The sequence below is a fragment of the Mobula birostris genome, chromosome 2, assembly GCF_030028105.1.
Source record: "Mobula birostris isolate sMobBir1 chromosome 2, sMobBir1.hap1, whole genome shotgun sequence".
Lineage (NCBI taxonomy): Eukaryota > Metazoa > Chordata > Chondrichthyes > Myliobatiformes > Myliobatidae > Mobula > Mobula birostris.
The window spans coordinates 182,288,325-182,304,677 of NC_092371.1; the positions used below are offsets into that span (position 1 = coordinate 182,288,325).

The following is a 16,353-nucleotide window of genomic DNA, read 5'->3' on the forward strand; positions in this document are numbered from 1 at the left end:
TTCAAGAATCACTAGACTGTAAAATTCCAAATATCACTCCACTTTTCAAGAAGGGAGAGAAGCAGAAGAAAGGCAACCATAGGCCAAGTGATCTGACCTCAGTGGTTGGGAAGATGTTGGAATCGATTATTGAGGATGAGGTCGCAGGTTACTTGGAGGCACATGATAAAATAGGCCATAGTCATCATGGTTTCCTCAAGGGAAAATCTTGTCTGACTGGAATTCTTTGAAGAAATAACAAGCAGGATAGACAAAGGAGAATCGGTTGATGTTGTCTTCTTGGATTTTCAGAAGGCCTTTGACAAGGTGCTGCACAAGGCTATGTCGTAACATAAGAGCCCATGGAATTACAGGAAGTATACGCAAATGAGTATAACATTTGCTGATTGGGAGGAGGCAAGGAGTGGGAATAAAGGGAGCCATTTCTGGCCAGTGGTTTCCAGTGGGGTCTGTGTCTGTGTTGAGACCGATTCTTTTTATGTTATATGTCAATGATTTGTATGATCAAATTGTTGACTTTTTTGCAAAGTTTGCAGATGATATGAAAATAGTGGGAAGGGCAGCTAGTTTTGAGGAAGTAGAGAGGCTACAGGAGGACTTAAACAGATCAGGCGACTGGGTAAAAAATGGCAGATGGAATACAATGTCGAGAAATGTATGGGCATACACTTTGGTAGAAGAAATGAAAGGGTTGATTATCTTCAAAAACTGAGGTGCAAAGGGACTTGGGAGTCCTTGTGCAGGATTCCCTGAAGGTTAATTTGTAGGTTGAGTCTGTGATAAGGAAGACAAATGCAATGTTAGCACTCATTTCAACAGGACTAGAAAATAAATGCAAGGATGTAATGCTGAGGCTTTATAAGGCACTGGTGAGGCCTAATTAGAAACATAGAAAGATAGAAAACCTACAGCAAAATACAAGCCCTTCGGCCCACAAAGTTGTACCGAACATGTCCCTGCCTTGTAAATTACTAGTCTTACTCATAACCCTCTATTTTTCTAAGCTCTATGTACCTATCCAACAGTCTCTTAAAAGACCCTATCGTATCTGCCACCACCACAGTTGCCAGCAACCCATTCCACGCACTGACTACTCTCTGCGTAAAAAACTTACGTAGAACATAGAATAGTACAGCACAGTACAGGCCCTTCAGCCCACAATGTTGTGCTGACCCTCAAACCCTGCCTCCCATATAAGCCCCCACCTTAGATTCCTCCATATACCTGTCTAATAGTCTCTTAAACTTCACTAGTGTATCTGCCTCCACCACTGACTCAGGCAGTGCATTCCATGCACCAACCACTCTCTGAGTAAAAAACCTTCCTCTAATATCCCCCTTGAACTTCCCACCCCTTACCTTGAAGCCATGTCCTCTTGTATTGAGCAGTGGTGCCCTGGAGAAGAGGCACTGGCTATCCACTCTACCTATTCCTCTTATTATCTTGTATCATGAGACCTCTATCATGTCTCCTCTCATCCTCCTTCTCTCCAAAGAGTAAAGCCCTAGCTCCCTTAATCTCTGATCATAATGCATACTCTCTAAACCAGGCAGCATCCTGGTAAATCTCCTCTGTACCCTTTCCAATGCTTCCACATCCTTCCTATAGTGAGGTGACCAGAACTGGACACAGTACTCCAAGTGTGGCCTAACCAGAGTTTTATAGAACTGCATCATTACATCGCGACTCTTAAACTCTATCCCTCGACTTATGAAAGCTAACACCCCATAAGCAGTTAGTCCTGACGAAGGGTCTCAGTCTGAAACGTCGACTGCACCCCTTCCTAGAGTTGCTGCCTGGCCTGCTGTGTTCACCAGCAACTTTAATGTGTGTTACCCCATAAGCTTTCTTAACTACCCTATCCACCTGTGAGGCAACTTTCAGGGATCTGTGGACATGTACCCCGAGATCCCTCTGCTCCTCCACACTACCAAGTATCCTGCCATTTATTTTGTACACTGCCTTGGAGTTTGTCCTTCCAAAGTGTATATCCTCACACTTCTCCAGGTTGAACTCCATCTGCCACTTCTCAGCCCACTTCTACATCCTATCAATGTCTCTCTGCAATCTTTGACAATCCTCTACACTATCCACAACACTACCAATCTTTGTGTCATCTGCGAACTTGCCAACCCACCCTTCTACCCCCACATCCAGGTCGTTAATAAAAATCACGGAAAGTAGAGGTCCCAGAACAGATCCTTGTGGGACACCAGTAGTCACAATCCTCCAATCTGAATGTACTCTCTCCACCACCACCCTCTGCCTTCTGCAGGCAAGCCAATTCTGAATCCACCTGGCCAAACTTCCCTGGATCCCATGCCTTCTAACTTCCTGAATAAGCCTACCGTGTGGAACTTTGTCAAATGCCTTACTAAAATCCATATAGATCACATCCACTGCACTACCGTCATCTATATGCCTGGTCACCTCCTCAAAGAACTCTATCAGGCTTGTTAGACACGATCTGCCTTTCACAAAACCATGCTTACCCCTGACATCTCCTCTGTACCTACACTCCAGCATCTTAAACCTGTGTCCTCTTGTGGCAACCATTTCAGCCCTGGGAAAAAGCCTCTGACTATCCACATGATCAGTGCCTCTCATCATCTTATACACCTCTATCAGGTCACCTGTCATCCTCCATCGCTCCAAAGAGAAAAGTCTGAGTTCACTCAACCTGTTTTCATAAGGCATGCTCCCCAATCCAGGCAACATCCTTGTAAATCTCCTCTGCATCCCCTTCTATGGTTTCCACATCCTTCCTGTAGTGAGGCGACCAGAACTGACCACAGTACTCCAAGTGGGGTCTGACGAGAGCCCTATATAGCTGCAACATTACCTCTGGGCTCCTAAATTCAATTCCATGATTGAGGAAGGCAATGTATCGTAAGCCTTCTTAACCACAGAGTCAACTAGCACAGCTGCTTTGAGCATCCTATGGACTCAGACCCCAAGATCCCTCTGATCCTCCACACTGCCATTACTGTCTTACTAATGGTATAATACTATATTCTGCCATCATATTTGACCTACCAAAATGAACCACTTCACATTTATCAGGGTTGAACTATTTCTCAGCCCAGTTTTGCATCCTATCAGTGTCCCGCTGTAACCTCTGATAGCCCTCCACAGTATCCACAACACCTCGAACCTTTGTGTCATTAGCAAACTTACTAACCTATCCCTCCACTTCATCATCCAGGTCATTTATAAAAATCACATAGAGTAAGGGTCCCACACCACTGGTCACTGACCTCCATGCAGAATATGACCCATCTACAACCACTCTTTGCCTTCTGTGGGCAAGCCATTTCTGGATCCACAAAACAATGTCCCCTTGGATCCCATGCTCCTTACTTTCTCAGTAAGCCTCTGCATGGGGTACCTTATCAAATGTCTTGTTGAAATCCATATACACTACATCTACTGCTCTTCCTTCATCAATGTGTTTAGTCACATTCTCAAAAAATTCAATCAGGCTCGTAAGGCACGACCTGCCCTTAACAAAGCCATGTTGACTATTCCTAATCATATTATACCTCTCCAAATGTTCATAAATCCTGCCTCTCAGGATCTTCTCCATCAACTTACCAACCACTGAAGTAAGACTCACTGGTCTATAATTTCCTGGGCTATTCTACTCCCTTTCTTGAATAAAGGAGCAACATCCACAACCCTCCAATCCTCCGGAACCCCTCCCATCCCTATTGATGTACTGTGGTCATTGGTGTACTGTGAGCAGTTTTGGGCCCCTTTTCTTAGGAAGGATGTACTAAAACTGGTGAGGATTCAAAAGAATTTCACAAAAATAATTCCACGATTGAATGGTTTGTCATATGAAGAGCATTTTATGACTCTGAGCCTGTATTTGCTGGAATTTAGAAGAGTGAGGGGTGACCTCATTGAAACCTATCAAATGGTGAAAGGCCTTGATAGAGTGAATGTGGAGAGGAGGTTTCCTATAGTGGGAGAGTCTAAGACCAGAGGACACAACCTCAGAATAGAGGGACATCCTTAAAGAACAGAGTTGAGAAGGAACTTCTTTAGCCTGAAAGTTGAATTTGTGGAATTCGTTGACACAGGCACCTGTGGAGGCCAAGTTTTTATGTATATTTAAGGCAGAGGTTGATAGATTCATGATTGGTCAGGGATGAAGGGATACAGGGAGAAGGTAGGAGATTGAGGCTGAGAGGAAAATTGGATCATGATGAAATGGCAAAGTAGACTCAATGGGCCAAATAGCCTAATTCTATTCCTATATCGAATGGTCTTATGGTCTAAAATAAAGTACAGTGCTTCCATATTTGTCTCAGAACTTCAACTACTGCACAGAGTCTTGCCATCTTCAGAAGTTTTCTGATGGCTCTGCCATAGTTGGATGCATCAGCAAGGGAGATGAGGCTGGGTACAGGGCTACGGTAGGAAACATTGTCACATGGTGTGAGCAGAATTATCTGCAGCTTAATGTGAAAAAGACTAAGGAGCTGGTGGTAGACCTGAGGAGGGCTAAGGCACCGGTGGCCCCTGTTTCCATCCAGGGGGTCAGTGTGGACATGGTTGGAGGATTACAAATACCTGGGGATACGAATTGACAATAAACTGGACTAGTCAAAGAACACTGAGGCTGTCTACAAGAAGGGTCAGAGCCATCTCTATTTCCTGAGGAGACTGAGGTCCTTTAACATCTGTCAGATGATGCTGAGGATATTCTATGAGTCTGTGGTGGCCAGTGCTATCATGTTTGCTGTTGTGTGCTGGGGCAGCAGGCTGAGGGTAGCAGACACCAACAGAATCAACAAACTCACTCGTAAGGCCAGTGATGTTGTGGGGATGGAACTGAACTCTCTGACAGTGGTTTCTGAAAAGAGGATGCTGTCCAAGTTGCATGTCATCTTGGACAATGTCTCCCATCCACTACATAATGGACTGGTTGGGCACAGGAGTACATTCAGCCAGAGACTCATTCCACCGAGATGCAACACAGAGCATCATAGGAAGTCATTTCTGCCTGCGGCCATCAAACTTTACAACTCCTCCCTTGGAGGGAAAGACTCCCTGAGCCAATAGGCTGGTCCTGGACTTATTTCCTGGCATAATTTACATATTACTATTTAATTATTTATGGTTTTATTACTATTTAATTATTTATGTTGCAACTATAACGAAAACCAATTTCCCTCGGGATCAATAAAGTATGAGTATGACTATGTCATTGGATGGAATCTCAAATACTTTCAAATTAATCTCTAGGGTCGTAAGTCTAAGGTGCACCACCATACTAGTTTGTTCTCATATTTTAATTCTTAATAATAAAGAAGCAATCCCACTTGATTTTGCTTTCTACGTATTTAGAACTGGCTCACAATGGGGATGGCACAAGAATATAGTAATTAGCATAACACTATTACAGCGCCTGTGACTCAGGTTCAATTTTGCCATTATCTGTAAGGAGTTTGTATGTTCCCTCTGTGACCACTGGAGTTTCCTCCAGATACTCAGCTCTCCCTCCACTTTCCAATGACATATGGCTCATGGATTATTTGGTCACGAGGGTGTAACTGGGCTGTGAGTACTTGTCGGAATGGAAGGGCCTGTTACCGTGCTATATCTCTAAATCAATCAATCAATCAATAAATAAATAACAAATGGAAATTATTTAATCTTGCTTTGATAGTTAAACTGCTTGGGACTTTACAACATTCAATTAGTTTTCTTGTGTAATATTATTTGAAATTAATATCATAATTTTAGTTACAATTTTTATTATAGTTTCTCATTCCTGGGTAGAATGTGCATATCAGAAGCCAATCTACTCAATTGCTCTTCCGGGCAATGTCCTTTTGTTATTCCATCCGCAGCCCATCCGATATAATGTCTCCAGTTACGCTTCTAATTCAGGGAACTCTGTAATGCACCCTTTTGCCTCATGAAGATGTACATGGAAGCCAAATGCATCAGTATCTTTTTTCAATGAATTCTTTCTCTAACAGGTCCGAGAGATAACCAACAAAATTCTTCGTACGACCGATAAGACTCCAATGACAGAAGATCATCTATATTCCCATATCCTCATTGAGTGGGGCCAGTATATTGACCATGACTTTGCATTCACACCTCAGAGCACGAGCCAGGCTGCTTTCCAGGGAGGAGTAGACTGTCAATCTACGTGCCAAAATCTGAATCCCTGTTTTCCAATTAAGGTACTCATACAACTTGAAGTGACCAAAGTTGAAAAAAACTATCTGAAGATCAGGTTTCCTGATTACTTTAGGGCTGGGCATAATGTTTTGAGCCAAAATTTTGAAGGCTTCCTCAAGCACTTCAGAGACATAGATCTTGTTTTTACTATTGGTGTGAAAGAAACATATCCTGTGAATTGTAATTTGAATAACAGTCCCTTCAAATTCTTCCTCCTGACCCCAGTGTACTACCCACAAATACTCAATCTGTCCTGCACCATGGTAAAACCATACAAGTGTACAACATGCAAACTGGTGGTTTTCTAATACAACCTAGGACTGAATTAAGGATCTGCTTATAGTTAGATGTTAATTGACATTGCAGCTGAATATTATTTACTATTTCTTCATGGCAATGATTAATAATAACATTTAGATAGGAAGGTTGGAATGACCTTCTCTATCTTCCCCTGATTCTGTCATTGCTGCTTCGATTAGGAGACTGCTGCAGATAGGCACAAGATTTAAGAGATGATTTATAACTGTAGTGATAACTCAAGAGAGAACTCCTCAAAAATCACTTGAGAATATTACTTGCAGGTAAAGGAGCATTGTGCAAGTGTGATTTTTTATTTAAAGAGAGTTAGCAAAGACTCAGGGAAAGCATGTTCCTCCAGGGTTTATTAATTTTGCCACCTTTCGCTTTCAAATGTTTGATCAAGAAAAGTTAATGCAGGGAGCATTCATGGTCTGTATTTGTATGAAGCATCAAGATCAAGTGAAGTTTTGCTTCTCTATTCCACAGGAGGTCTCTGTTCTCCTTAAGCTTACCTTAGGACACCTTCATTTGGGTGTGACACAGTGCAGACATCATGGACTCTTGTGTTTTGCTGTTTTATGTTCTATTTTAAGTCTCTTGAGAAACATAGAGGGAGTAAGAAAGTACTTAAAAAGGAAATTAGAAGAGAAAAATAAGAGTCCAAGAAATATTCTTAAAGAGATTCCTAAGTCATTCAGTAAGTGCATTAGGAGCTGTAGGACATCCAGGGATAGAGCTGGATCAGCTTAGGAATCTAGATGTGGAACCAGGAGATATGAGCATGGTCTGAAATGAAAGCCTCATATATATTCACCAAGAAGGATATTAGGATAATGAGATCAGCAAGGGATACCTTGATTGCCAAGAACGTACAGAATGCTGTACATATTGAAAGGTGGAGGTGTAAGATGTCTTGGATAAATCCCCAGAGCCAGAAGGATCTATCTCCAAATGCTTTGGGAAATAGGGAGATGATTGGTGGCACCCAGACTAAGATTTTTTTTAATCTACATTCATCTTGGGAAATGTATCAAAATAGTGGAAGATGGCTAATGTTGTTCCTTTGGTTAAGAGTGGCAGGTGTCATATTTTAAGTAATTGTAGGCAGATGCACCTTACATTTGTCGGAAGGATATTATAGAACATAAAACATAGAAAATCTACAGCACATTATTGGCCCTTTGGCCCACAATGTTGTGCTGCTCATGTAACCTACTCTAGAAGCTGCCTAGATTTTCCCTACTACAAAGTCCTCTATTTTTCTAAGCTCCATGTATTTAAGAGACTCTTTTTCTAAGAGTCTCTTAAAAGACCCTATTGTATCTGCTTTTACCACCTTTGCTGGCAGTGCATTCCATGCACCCATCACTCTCTGTGTGAAAAGTTTACCTCTGACATCCCTGTTGTACCTACTTCCAAGCATTAACAAATGCTGGTCTTTAAGACCTTTTTACACATGGATTCCAAGGAGAGCTTCCTAATTGCCTTCCTGATAGGAGGCAGAGGGTGGTTAAAGATGGATCTTGTTTTTGATCAGAAGGCTGTGACTAGTGGTTTATGAAAGGGACAGTGCTGGCAGCTTTGCTGTTTGTGATGTACCTTAACAGGTTGGATATAAAGATAGGAAGAATGAAGTAAGTTTACAGAAGACATGAAAGTTAGTGATGTCTTTTGCAGCAAGGAAGGTTTTCTAAAGCTAGAACAGGATATAGTTCAGCTGAATGGTTGAGTGGAGCATTGTCAAAAGGAATTTAATCCCACAAGAACAAAGTGATGCACTTTGGGAAGTCAGATAGGGTAAGGTCATATATAGTAACTGACAGGGCACTGAGGAATGTTGATGAACAAAAAGTCCAAATTCATAGTTCTCTGTCACTGGCAACAGATGTTAATATGGTGATAAAGAGGCACATAGCGTGCTTGCTTTCAAGGGTCAGGGCACAGAATAAAGATGCTGAGGCATTATGTTACAACTTTACCAAACACTGGTTAGACCACATTTTTCTGCAGTTCTGGTCACCAAATTATAAGAAGGATGTGATTGTGCAGGAGAGAGTGTCTGGACTGGAAGACTTTAGCTATCAATTGGATAAGGTGGGATATTTTTCCTTCTATCTAAGAAGAGTAAGCAGTGACTTGAAGGAAGCATATAAGATGTTGAAAGGCATAGATATGGTAGATAATCAAAATCTTCTTTGTACAGTAAGGGTAAAAGAGGAGGGCATAGGTTTAAGGGATGAGGAAGAAGTTTTAAAGGGGATCTGGAAGTTAATTTTTTTTTAAATGAAAGTGATTGCTGCCTAAAGTGACTTGCCAGAGGAGGCGGTAGAGTGCCAAGGAATAATTATTAAGAGGCATTTAGACAGACACTTAAAAAGGTAAAATGTATGGTCCTAATATGGAAAAATATGAAGACTGCACAACAGGAAAATTATTGTCATGGATGTGGAGGGTCAAAGAGCCCAGATCTGAGCTCTTCACTTCTAGTTTGGTTCATTGAATTTTAATACACAGGCAGGAAGAAAGAAATTTGCAATGGTCCTGCTATTCTTAATTGTGTCTTATTTTAATATTCATCAAATAGATACCTGAAAGTGATCCACGTTCCAGAATCAATGAGTGCATCACATTTTATCGCTCATCTCCCACATGTGGGGCAGCAGTGCAAGGAGCTGACTTTGAAACGCTGTCAAGTCTGAACTCGCGACAGCAGATTAATGCTGTAACTTCCTTTATTGATGCCTCAACTGTCTATGGAAGCACGCCAGTTCAGGAAAGAAAGTTAAAGGACTATTCAAGCAAGGAGGGCCTCCTCCTTGTGAACAAAAAATACAAAGATGGCAAACGTGAACTGTTGCCATTCGTGGATCAAAAACCATCCCCATGTGCTCAAGAGCCCAATGCTACTCAAAATGAAAGGATAGAATGTTTTCTCAGCGGAGAAAGCAGAGCAAATGAAGTTCTTACTCTTGCTTCAATGCACACATTGTGGATGCGTGAGCATAATCGGTTAGCTAGGAATTTACACAAGATAAACCCTCATTGGACTTCGGAAACCATCTACCGTGAAGCACGCAAGATTAGTGGTGCTCTGCATCAGGTTAGTAGGTTCACTATTCCTAAATTGTTCAAAGATTGTAATGAGCACAGCATGTGAAATATACTACCCAGGAGTTCTACAATAAAATACTAGCCCAGGAGTTCCATAATAAGGAAAAGAAAAGAGGTAGAAGTGGAGTCGGAGCGCCTAATGAATAAGAGAGAAGTGGGAGGGGAAAGATCATCAGAAGTTAGAGAAATCAATGTTCATGCCATCAGGTTGAAGGCTACTCAGATGGAATATGAGGTATCTTTAATTTGGTCAGCGGTCAATAGGGCTTCTGCCTGTCTTGGTGGGTGGCTGTCACAATTTCTTTCCTTCTTGCAATATTGCCTCTGACCATGGCCTGAGAGGCCACAGCAGTAACTAACCATCTCCTTTACTCTCCTACCTCTGTTCTGGTAGTTCTTTGCATGGCTCCCTGGTAAGTGACAACAAAGCAAATCCTCTGTGTGTTTGCAGCAGGTATATCCACTACAGCAACATTATGACCCCTTTTCTCTCTCGTTTAGTCTATTTCCCTGGCCCATGAAACTATTGTGCAGTAGATAGATCCCACAGTTATCCCCAAACTAAAACCTCCCAGTGGGCTGAGCTCAGCCCTTCTTTGAGCATTTTCATGAAGGCTGGATCAACATTCCCTCGAGTGCCCAGATCTATGTGTTCCTCATAGGTCAGGTATTCCTGCTTTGTGTAGTCCATGGCAGGTTCACCAGCCTTCTGACCAACTGACATTATCATTCCACAGTTATTCATTCCTCCTCCAAGTCACTACCTCACTTCTTCCTTAAAGTTCTGGAAAATTTCCTTATCGCTGACATTCTCGCGTGTTGTCCATGTTCCATCCTGCACCCCTGGGGTCATACTGTCCTACATATTACTCAGCTTTAACCAATATGTGTATGTGTTTGGGGTGCATCTGCTGGATTTCAATCATTTCTTCTAACTTGCACCAAAATTCTCCATTGCCACATTCAGCTCTAAGTGAGGGCAGTCTGGATAGAATGTTCTGCTTTTCCACCGTGGTGAAAGACATGTGGATGGTGGTGGTCAGTGTGAGTCGTTGGCTGGGATCATTGGGGTTCCGAGTCTGTCGTTGCCTGGTCCCTATAGCTGCCATTCTGACAGACAGTGCTGGGTATAAACTTTCCTGTTCGCGGATACTTACCCACTTGTCATCTTCCTGGTCCAGGGCTTCCCTATTTATCTCATTACCTTCCTCAGCAGTTATTCCCATGCCTGCTATCCAGTGAGCACCCACATGCTGGGTGTTATCCCCTTTACCTCTCAGACTTCCCAGATTCCTGACTGATTCATTCCTGTAATGTTGTAATCGTTCTGCCTGTTTTTCACCGACATCTCTCTCTGTAAGTGTTCTAACTTTACCTTCAATCTGCCCAGCTCTACCTGTACACCGACTGAAGTAGCAAGTGAAAGAGTGACATCGTGCAGGACAGGCCCCATTTGAAAACTGCAGGTCTCATTGGGAGTGAGTTTTATTTGAGCCAATAAAAAGAAAGAAGATGTAAGCAGAGCGACCATTGTTGGAGTAGGGTATTGTTAGAGTTGTCTGGCTTTGCTCAACAGGCTTGAGTGAGAACAGGCAAGGTCAAGCACAGGCAAAGACAAAGGTTCTAAGTAATTTTCTAGTAAGTTTTTTTCTCTCTGTTAGTACATAGCTAGTATGCCAAGGATGGGTTCAGAGTCAGTGGCATGCTACTTGTGTGAGATATAGGAACTTTGGGAGAACTCCAGTCTCCCTGATAACTGCATCTGCACAAAATGCACTGAGCTGCAGCTCCTTAAAGATGATGTTAAGTAAATGGAGCTGCAGCTGGATGACCTTTGGCTCATATAGGAAAATGAGGAGGCGATGGATAGGAGCTGCAGGGAACTAGTCACCCCTAAATTGCAGGAGGCGGGTTCCTGGGTAACCATCAAGAGAGTCAAGAGAATAGTAGCCAATGCCAAGTACCCCATGTGACCATTCCCCTCAATAATAAGTAAACTGCTTTTGATACTGTTGAAGACGATGACCTACCAGCAAAAGCCACAGCTTGCAGGCCTGTGGCTCTGTGGCTCAGAAGAGAAGGGGTGAGAAGAGGAGTGCAGTGATGATAGGGGATTCAATAGCTAGGGAAGTAGACAGAAGTTTCTGTGGGCATGATAAGGTGTTGCAATAGTCATGGGGGATTTCAATATGCAGGTAGATTGGGAAAATCAGATTTGTGCTGGATCCCCAGAGAGGATTTTGTTGAACGCTAACATTATGGTTTTTTGGACAAGCTTACAGCTGAGCCCAGAAAGTCAATTCTGGATTGCGTGCTGCATAGGTAAGCAAATTTGATGGTAAAGGAAGACATTGAGCACCCCCCTGTCATTACCATCGACAACTAAGAGCTGGAGGTAGCTCACGAGTTTACATACCTTGGCTCCACCATCACGTACAGTCTCTCCCTAGACCCTGAGATCAACAGACGGATCGGACGAGCAGCCTCAAGATTCGCCAGGCTAACAAAGAGAGTCTGGGAGAACAGAAAGCTGACAACGCACACCAAAGTTGCAGTCTACAGGGCCAGTCTACAGGTCTTGCTTTACGGCAGCGAGACCTGGAGCCTCTACTACAGACAAGAGCGGCGTCTCAACGCCTTCCACCTTCGCAGCCTGAGACGCATCCTGGACATCAAGTGGACTGACTGAGTCACCAACAATGAGGTCCTGGCCCACGCCCAGAAACCCAGCCTCTTCATCCTGCTCCAGCAACGCTGTCTCCGCTGGCTGGGCCACGTACACCGCATGTCAGACGGGAGGATCCTGAAAGACCTGCTGTACGGAGAACTGGCCTCCGGCAAGAGAGCACAAGGGCGGCCCCATCTTCGTTTCAAAGATGTTTGCAAGAGAGACATGAGGTCACTGAAAATGAACGTCGAGAGGTGGGAGGACATCGCAAGCGATCACTCTCACTGGAGGCTGGAACTACGCAGAGGTCTAAAAAGGGGAGAAGAGAAGCTGAGGCTTGCTGCTGAAGAAAAGCGCACTCGTCGGAAAAACAGCACCAAGACAACACTGGAGGACAGTGCCTTCAAGTGCAGTCGCTGCAGCCGAGACTGTCACTCCCATGTGGGACTCTACAGCCACAACAGACGCTGCTCTAACGCAGACTGAAGCAAGACTTTCCAGGCGCAGATCCATGGTCTCGCGAGACTAACGGATGCCACCACCAGGAAGAAGCGTTTATAATATTATAAATTCACCCAGCAGTTTGGGAGAGAAGATAAAGTTAGATACGTCAGTATTATCATAAAACCATAAGATAGGGACAGAATTGGGCCATTCAGCCCATCAAGTCCGCTCCACCATTCCATCATGGCTGATTTCGGATCCCTCTCAACCTCATACACCTGCCTTCTCACCATACCTTTTGATGCCCTGATCAATTAGGAAACAATTAATTTCTGCTTTAAATATACCCAGGGATTTGGCTTCCACCACAGTCTGTGGCAGACTGTCCACAGATTCACTACTCCCTGGCTAAAAAATATCCTTCTTCCCTCTAGCAACCTGAATGGTCAGTACCACCTAATGTAACTGGTGGTCCTGTCTCAACAAACTACCCAGTGCTGTATACACACACAGTCACACATACGCAACTACACTTTCACATCTACCTCGCCAGCTCTCCTTCATGGTCTTTGATAGTTGGCAATTGGTCGAAGCAGATTTAAGCATGGAGTGTTATGATCATAAATACTCACCCTCCTTAGACTGCTGAGGTTGCTGGTCATATAACTGGGTCACCAACACATCCCCAACAAGCCCCCAAACACTGTGACTACAACAGGGTCATTGAGGAAACTGGATAAGTTGTAGATATGAAAGTCTTTATTCATCAGGACAAATGGACATTCTCATGTAGAGCTTGCATACTCTCCCAAACTCAAAGTACATGACATCCTTATATACTTAAGATCAAAGGTAATTGTAGTTAATTCAATACAATTTGAAAAGTGACAATGACATTGTTTACTTCAATCTTCAATACTTTGGTTTGGCAATGATTGCTATTATTGGGAAGGAGGCAGGAGAATGGGATTGAGAGGAAAAATAAATGAGCCATGTTTTGATGGTGGTGCAGGCTCGATGAGATGAATGGCCTAATTCTGCTACTGTGCCATACAGTCTTATGGTCTTATGGTGTCAGCTGCTAACTGCACTACTAGGGTTTAAAAGCATATTGTCCTTTATCACTAGACAGAGTGTCAGGAAGATTTTCCAAGGTACTGCCTGATTGGAAGACTTTGTAAAAAAGACTGGATAAGCTGGTTTTGTTTCCTTGGAGTGAAGGAGATTACGAAGTGACCTGTTAGAAATATATAAGATGAAAACCATTTAGAGAGTCAAAAACTTTTTGCCAAGATAGAGGTAACAACAAGACAACACAGGTTTAAGGTGAGAGGAAGGATTTTTAAAGGGCATCTGGTGGGTAAGTTTATGTATTTACACAGAGAATGGCTGATATTTGTAATAAGCTGCCAGAGGAGTAGTGGAGTTGAATATGTTTAAGAAGCATTTAGACAATCATTTAAATGAATAAGACATCAAAGGATCTGGTCCTAGTGCAAGCAACTGAGATTTGTGCAGGTGGACAAAAGAATTAGCCTAGTTCTGTTAGTGTGATGTACAAACTCTATGATTCTCAGAACACTTGCATATATCATAATTAAAAGACCACTCCAGACTGATGTTTTAAACTTTTTAATTCAAGATTATCGAAATGGCAATGTCTTTGCTCAAACAGTTACTCACAAGAGGATTTTGCTGGTTTTTTTAGATTATTACATTTAGAGACTATATTCCTAAAATCCTTGGTTCTCAAGCATTTGATCAGTTTATTGGAAAATACGAAGGCTATGATGAAACGGTGAATCCCACATTATCCAATGTGTTTGCAACTGCAGCATTCCGTTTTGGTCATGCAACCATCAGCCCCAGGATACAAAGACTCGATGAAAATTACGAAGAGCATCCTACATACCCAAGTATAAATCTCCACAAGACCTTTTTCAGTCCTTGGCGAATCATTAAAGAAGGTGAATGTTAGAGTTGCTGATATAAAACAAAACACATTTATCTCACTGTGTTTACTTACATCAGCCTTTGCACTAAACCAGTATTTCTGTTGTGAATAATAGGTGGTTTAGATCCACTGTTCAGAGGGCTTCTAGCAAAGCCAGCAAGACTTCAAACATCAAGTCAAATGATGATTGAAGAATTGACAGAGAAGTTATTTGCTCTGACAAATTCAGTGGCTCTGGATTTGGCATCACTAAATCTACAAAGAGGGCGTGACCACGGTCTTCCTGGTAGGTGCAACCCCTAAGCTGCTTCAGTCTGCTAGTGTAATTGATCTCTGGTGTTCTTCACCCTGTTCAGTGAATTATGAGCAGCAAATCAAACTCAAACTAACCCAAGGTATAAAAAGATCACTGTTTTTCATTTGGCATTACTCCAGCGCAACGCTTTGTAGACTCAAACTAAATGATTCAGTGTGCCACAAGCACAAGACAATCTGCAAATGCTGGAAATCCAAAACAACACGCAGAAGATGCTGGAGCAACTCAACAGGTCAGGCGGTATCTAAGAAAAAGAACGGAGAACTCTTGTTACACAACTCCTGATGAAGGGTCTCAGCCCAAAATGTTGAATGTTTACTCTTTTCCATAGATGCTGCCTGACCTGTGGAGTTCCTCCAGCATTGTGTGTGTGTGTGTGTGTGTGTGTGTTGATTCAGTATGTTTTGTTTACTGCATAAGACCATAACACCATAAGGCAAAGAAGCAGAATTAGGCCACCTGGCACATTGAGTCTGCTCCACCACCCAATCATGGCCGATTTATTATCCTTCTCAATCCCATCCTCCTACTTTCTCCCCAGAGCCATCAAATACTCCTCATATGTTAACCATTTCGTTCCTGGAATCACTTCACCTGAACTTCCTCTGGACCTTCTCCAATGCCAGCACATCTTTTGTAGATAAGGTGCCCACAACTGCTCACAATACTCTAAGTGCAGGCTAACCAATGCCTTATAAAGCCTTAGCATCACATCTTTGCTGTTAGGTTCTGGTATTCTAGAAATGAATGATAACATTGCCTTCCTTACCACCAACTAAATCAGAAAGTTAACCTTTAGGGAATCTTGCACAATGACTCACCAGCCCCATTGCAACTGTGATTTTTGAATTTTCTCCCTATTTAGAAAATAGTTGATGCCTTTATTCCTTCTACCAAAGAGCGTAACCATACGCATCCCTACACTATGTTCCATCTGTCACATTTTTGCAGATTCAAGACTACCTGCCACTCCACCTATCTTTGCATCATCTGCAAATTTGGTGACAAAGCCATCAATTCCATCATGCAAATTGTTGACATATAACATGAAAGGAAGCATTCCCAATACAGACTCTTGCAAAAAATCACTAGTCATTGGCAGCCAACTAGAATAGGCCCCCTTTATTCCCACTCTTTGCCTTCTGCCAGTCAGCCAATCTTCTATCCATGCAAGTGTCTTTCCTGTAATACCATGAACTTTATCATGTTAAGCAGCTTCATGTGTGGCACCTTGTCAAAGGCCTTCTGAACATCAATGTAAACAACATCCACTGACTTGCCTTTGTCTATCATACTTGTTATTTCCTCAAAGAATTCGCAAGATCACAAGATCACAAGACAAAGGAGCAGAAGTAGGCC

At 42.7% G+C, this 16,353-nt stretch overlaps 1 protein-coding gene across 1 annotated transcript in view; it reads left to right on the forward strand.

Moving 5' to 3' along the window:
* Positions 1-16,353, forward strand: part of tpo (thyroid peroxidase) — an 87,500-nt gene that overhangs the window by 37,557 nt on the left and 33,590 nt on the right. Inside the window, exons 6-9 of the mRNA XM_072278385.1 lie at positions 5,994-6,203; positions 9,086-9,601; positions 14,433-14,691; positions 14,794-14,964. Of these exons, the coding sequence (XP_072134486.1) occupies positions 5,994-6,203; positions 9,086-9,601; positions 14,433-14,691; positions 14,794-14,964 (1,156 nt within the window). The remainder of the gene's footprint in view (positions 1-5,993; positions 6,204-9,085; positions 9,602-14,432; positions 14,692-14,793; positions 14,965-16,353) is intronic.